At 38.7% G+C, this 6342-nt stretch overlaps 1 protein-coding gene across 1 annotated transcript; it reads left to right on the top strand.

Moving 5' to 3' along the window:
- Positions 1–592: 592 nt before the first annotated feature.
- Positions 593–5296, top strand: LOC137391454 (uncharacterized). The gene is made up of 6 exons (XM_068077935.1): positions 593–796; positions 991–1075; positions 2885–3021; positions 3955–4036; positions 4213–4367; positions 4750–5296. Exons 1-6 carry the CDS (start codon positions 721–723, stop codon positions 4884–4886), a joined length of 672 nt encoding a protein of 223 aa, XP_067934036.1. The 5' UTR covers positions 593–720; the 3' UTR covers positions 4887–5296.
- Positions 5297–6342: the final 1046 nt, after the last annotated feature.

Below are 6342 nucleotides of genomic sequence, written 5' to 3' on the forward strand. Positions count from 1 at the left end.
TTCATAGAGTATTCCATAGAGTACCGCATTCATTACTTACAAAATCTGATTGCTTTTTTTAGCCTAAGACTTTCGTTAGAGAGAAAGGGGATTCAACTCTTGGCTTACACGATCTCTACTCGATCTCTGATTAATATGTTAGTTCATTCCACAGGCTCATGAATAATCAACAAAGTTGATACAAATGAAAAACATTCACATTGTTGCACAAGGGACAAGTTTCACTGCATGTTCTGCATATTATTGACTTGATAACATTTGCTTGAGAAAATATCCATATCTTCTATATAAGCCTTTGAATATCGAGTCTAGTCTTTCAATTCTATCATATTGCATAAGCCAAGTGTTACAGGGCAGTTTGTCAGCAGTAAACATCGGCAAAATAGTTTGTTATGCACATTTGAATTGGATCAACCATTCTCACACGGTTTTGTTGCTGTATATGTGTGAGCCCTGCCTCGATCATCACAATAGTGACCGCAGGCACCGTGTTATGCAATAGCTAGCCATTGCAGCATTTATAATCGTCTTTCCTCTTGGATGTCATCTGTCGTCATAACTTTATCGGATGCGGTCATGCAGTGAATGAGAGCGACCGTATATAAACACTTTGGTCACGACATTAGTGGACACACTGCTTTCACTCTGTGAACTAAGGAGCTGCACCAGAATACACCAAACTGTGCAAGGACTGAGGAGAGAGAACCTGATCTAGCAGACATGTATCTATTGCTTGTTTTTAGCGTCGTCACTCAGTTTACACTCGAGACTTCCTCAGCCACCCCCATACATTCAAGTGAGTCTTTGAAGAGACCTTGTCTCACATCTGTATGCTGTCGCTAGAGCTACATTCCACCGGTTAAAGAGATAATTTTACTATAGCAATTCTGCAAGATTTATATTCGTGTTGAACACTAAAGGTATCATTATTTGTTATAACTGTGTACAGTGTCTTATCGCTTATATGATGTGATCAGTTTGTTTTCTCAGGTAGCGGTGTCCCAGCATGTACAGATTCATTGCGAGGCTGGTTAACAGAACAAGAAACCAGCCCAGTCTATTTAACGTGTTCCGGGTAAGTGTATGTAGGTAAATACATAGGTAAGTGCTTCAATTTCAGTTCTGTCCCCAAATAAGATAGACCTATAAGCATACATTTTATTATTGTTTTGCCCTAGGAGGCTCTAAGTAAAGGGAGTAGCTAGTTGCAGTAGACCATGCAGGTAAGCCTCGAGTTAGACTACTTCAGACAAATAATGCGGGAGTTATTCATGATTGCATTACGGACACACGTAAACCGTAACTGTCGCGTGCAATTATTATCGTATTTACTAGGTAAATCAGACATGCTGATTCTGATTTTGTACTCAAAATAAAGCTTGGTCCACTAACTTTCAGAGTATTGAAGGCCTTTTTACAGCGTTTTAATATCGGTCTCAAAAACAACACAGTCGGCTCAACAAGCTCCACCCATAAATACGTGACGTAACCTAGCTTTTTAGGAACGGAATTTAGGAATGTTTAGACCGATCTAACACAATTGAGATGGGTGTTTTAAAATCCATTATTATCTAAATTCAGTCTTAAAAATAATCTGTCTTTTCTGAATAGTAAATAAGCTATTTAGCATTGCATATTTAAAAATGAGTTCAAAAAAGCGCGATAACAACGCTAGCTTGTGATAAAATCGTGCTTTTTGATCTCATTTTTCTCGGTGTTCAGCCCATTTAAACATCATGTAACAAGCTATGAGCAATTTTAAATAGTTTATATACATTTCATAAAAGACATGATTTTACAGGCTGGATTTAGTTAATGATGGGTTTTAAGACACCCATCTCTATTATTCTAAATCGGACTAAACATCCCTAACTTCCGTTCCTGAAAAAGCTAGGTTTCGTCACACATTTATGGGCGGAGCTTGTTATGCCGATTGTGTTGTTTTAGAGACGGATATTTAAACGCTTTAAAAAAGCCTTAATGACTTTGAAGGTAAGTGGACCAATCTTTATCTTGAGTACAAAATCGGAATCAGCGTGTCTGATTTACTTAGAAAACACGATAAAAGTTGTACGTGACAGTTATGGTTTAAGTATCTGTTTAGTTATTTTAATAAGCATGAGTAACACATTTCCTCCGAGATTCTCAATTTTGATAAGCTTTCATCCTGTTACATCATTGAAATATTTGAACTATCACTCGGCTCCTGAATGGCTGCTATAAGTGCGGCCACACCCGAGTCCCTGCAGTTGCTAAGCTCCGAGCTGAGTTTGTCTCCAAAATGGCTATCATGTCTCTTATGATTGTAGTATTTGAAATTTTCTCACAATATCTGTGATGAACATAATAGATAATGCTGGATTGTTCTCTACAGATAACTTAGCTCGGTAGACATCACATCTTTCAACAGGGCTGTTCATTTGTTGTTACTAGGCAACAGTGAGCTATCAAATACTGCTAGAATATGGAGAATAGTGGCTAGCTGCATTCGAGTCTTCTGGCAAGCCTTTAAAATATTTGCTTTTATGCAACTTTCTCATGCAAAAATGCTAATATCAAACCTGAACTATGTCAGCTGGTAAGCAAACAAATGGCTGGCTCGGTGAAATAAAAATCTTTCTTCAGAGTGTTGTATATAATTTAGGCAGGACCGCATACTCACAATGTAAACTACCAAATTACTTGAGCAACAGATTGTGTTGCTGTCACAGGAGTTATCATCGCTTGTAATATGTCGCCTGCGCAATGGGCTTTTCAGTGTCCAGTAGACAAGTTTGGTGGGTGCAATTGTAGTCGATATGGACAACGCAAAACTTAGGACAAGTTGACAAGTATTTGTTACCTTCAACATCGATATGAGTTTAGACATAATTATTGTTTTCAGTGTGATTTCGGATTTGGAGGAGATTTTGGCAGGCTGTCGACCCTCTGACCCAGTTTACATGATTGCATTACTACAAGCCATAAACAACCAACACTACCGTCAGCTCAACTGTGCACTTCCAGCTAATAACGCTAGAGGTACCTCTAGATGTGGAGTAACCATGTGGAGCTTCTACCAATTATTTAGGGTCGTCTCGAGTTATAATTCAGTCATTTGCATCAAACCGCCTAGTTGGATAGGCTAGATATTAATGAAACTGGTAGAAGGTAACTCCTCTGACATGAGTTTAACTCAAGCTGTACAACCTTTGCCAACTTTTCTTTTTGAAAACTCGATTGATAGTGTAGGAGTTATGTTCTCCAGTTCAATTAGAGAATTCGATAGCATAAGCCCAGCTCATAGACTCTTCCTCTGTAGTAAAAGGAACTAAGCTTTAAAATACAGCTTATCCATATCCAACAAGATGGCCTTAGTATTTTTACAATTGTCACTATTACCTCTAGGACTTGATTTTGGAGTTTAAAGAATATTGAAGTTGTTATCAAAAACTTGGTGCTAAGTGATATTAGAGCTGGTATTATTGGAGTTATAGCTGACTAGGTAGATACGACGTCATATATAGCTGACTAGGTAGATACGACGTCATATATAGCTGACTAGGTAGATACGACGTCATATATAGCTGACTAGGTAGATACGACGTCATATATAGCTGACTAGGTAGATACGACGTCATATATAGCTGACTCGGTAGATACGACGTCATATATAGCTGACTAGGTAGATACGACGTCATATATAGCTGACTAGCTAGATACGACGTCATATATAGCTGACTAGCTAGATACGACGTCATATATAGCTGACTAGCTAGATACGACGTCATATATAGCTGACTAGCTAGATACGACGTCATATATAGCTGACTAGCTAGATACGACGTCATATATAGCTGACTAGCTAGATACGACGTCATATATAGCTGACTAGCTAAATATGACGTCATATATAGCTGACTAGCTAGATACCACGCCATATATTTTCTATACTTACTGCTAATCTACTTGTAGACTGTACAGGCGCTATGGCTTGTTTTGCTCCTATATTCACCAAAGACATCACCGTTGCTCTCGCTTGTGAGGAATCACAGGAGTAAGTTACACGAAACTATTTACTCAGCTAATATATTACTGCATGTAGCCACAACTCCTAATTGTTAATTATTGTAGAGTTGTTCTAGTATTTGTTAGCTTTGCTGATGCTTGATGTGTAGGTACTAGGGCTATAATGTGAGATACATTTATCATTCAGAATAAATTCTGTTACAGGCGAGTAAAGGAGGACGCTCTAAGTTGTTTTGTGGATCAAAGGCCTTACTGCGATGTCGCTGACATTATGAGATACACCGTTTTATTCTCCAATTCTTCCGTATGCTCCGGACCTGCCTGCGTCACTGGGACTGGAGTCTTCCAGACACAAGCTGGTAAGATGTTCGCCTTAGACCGCTTGCCATACACACCTCTACTTCAGAATATCGTAGCTGATAGTTTTGTATCACTCGTGTAAAAGTGGAGGGTGTAGGATCACAGGCTAGATCATATGGAACATTTATTGGCGTTTAGTGTCTGTATTTGTCATGAATTTCCTTAAATGTCGTCTGTACTGACCTTCACTTCTCTACAGCATACTGCACTGTACAATGCTGTTTTATAGTTGTCTCCACCTGCTCCTGTTCTTATTGATTATGCTCGGTACACAGCCGAGTATTGCACTGAATGTTTTCCCCTTATTGTCCGCGAACATGCTGGTACCAACTCATTTATTGGTCAGCACAAAAGTGTCATATTACCATATTTGTTGTGTAGGCAGCGAGTGTCAGAAATGGCAGTGGATATTCAGCACGAATGCCAGGAAATACACATTTGACGCGGCAGCCGGCACCATCTTCTCTGCAGATGACTGCGCACCAGTACTTCAGGGATCTGCTCCCTGTTATAACTGATCTATCTACATAGCAACACAGATGTGGTAGCTTGGCTGCCTCATGCTATAACAGATCCACCTACATAACAATACAGATGTTGCAGCTCGCTAAATAGCATTAATCAAAGCCAGTTAGCAACCATATCTTTGTCAAATGTCAATATTTCATAACAATCTTGGTATGTTAAAAGGTTTATGTTGTTGGTGTTGTTCTATGTTAGTAGTATGTGTTCTTCTTGTATCAACTATGTTTATATATTACCCCTCACTGATGTGTTATGCCAGTATGCAAGAATACTTCGAATATAATAGAGATACACTACACTGTTGTGTATGCATGTACAGTCAACATGATGTGTTGTATAATTACATGTAATTTAGCTTGACCCATTTTACAATTTTATTAAACTTCAAAATAGTTCTTTTGAACCTACCATTATCCATACATTTAGGAGCACCTTTGACTGGGTACATTAAAAAGGATGTAACCAAGCTTTCCAAAAGGCGTTGTGCCATAACATAGTGTTTGATTGTTACCTGCTGACAAACGAAGACAATATTGCGAGTGTCACTAAAACTGTAATCAATCGAATCCTCCAAACTTGGTGAAGAATACTTTAGTGATGAATAAGGCTGAAAGTGAGGCAGGGGTAAGCGGAGGCTGTTTGACATTTCCTTTTGCTATCAGTGAAGTTTGTCAAGAACTGCCAAGTGTGCACAACTCCAAAAAGTCTTGTGTATTTGTAACTTGTTTCGGCAAGGATAATTTTCCGAATTTTCATCGCAATGCATTTCTTCCTTAATATTGAAGGACTCTGACAGGCTGTCCCGCACTCATGCACCTGAAGAAGTGGCAAGATACTATAGTAAGCTCATAATTACATAACCATTAGAGCATGTCATTGTAAATGTGTTAAAGGTTTATAGTGGGCTGTGATTATCATCAAAATTCTGCCTTTTAGTGATTTATACACACCTTCATCAATAAATAATAATGGATCTGTGAATGTGGTCTAGGTATAGCACATCTATGAATTTGGTCATGTACCATACTGATATATCTGCCGCAGTTTTGTAGCTGCTATTTTCTGTAAAGATGCTTAAATGTGTTTTATTGTATAATTTGCTAGGTCTTGATAGCCATGAATGCGGAAAAAAAGGTTTTGGTGAAGCTATGGACCCTCTCTCAGCAACTATAACAGTCACACTTGGCTTATCGGAAACTATAAATGCGTTGAAAAGATTTCTTGCTAGCGAGCAAGAGTCAGAATCTCAACGAAACTGCAACAACAACAACTCTTGTGCGTATAACAGATCTAGAGCGAATTACTTGCACCTTTTTGATATGGCTGCAAATGGAGTTGGCCTTCCCCCACACTCTACTTTAAGAAAAGTCAAGCCAGCATTTTCAAGAGAGTTGCTTACAAGAATTGGCATGACCTGCCCCTCGACTTTCAACCCTTCAACTAGAACAG

The sequence above is a fragment of the Watersipora subatra genome, chromosome 3 (genome assembly GCF_963576615.1).
Source record: "Watersipora subatra chromosome 3, tzWatSuba1.1, whole genome shotgun sequence".
Taxonomy (NCBI): Eukaryota; Metazoa; Bryozoa; class Gymnolaemata; order Cheilostomatida; family Watersiporidae; genus Watersipora; species Watersipora subatra.

Bases quoted from the DNA above. Each gene is read 5' to 3' on its own strand.
- LOC137391454 (XM_068077935.1), top strand. From the start codon at position 721: ATGTATCTATTGCTTGTTTTTAGCGTCGTCACTCAGTTTACACTCGAG. The intron at 797-990 runs GTGAGTCTTTGA...TTGTTTTCTCAG, and splicing joins AGCCACCCCCATACATTCAA to GTAGCGGTGTCCCAGCATGT. The intron at 3,022-3,954 runs GTACCTCTAGAT...ATCTACTTGTAG, and splicing joins TCCAGCTAATAACGCTAGAG to ACTGTACAGGCGCTATGGCT.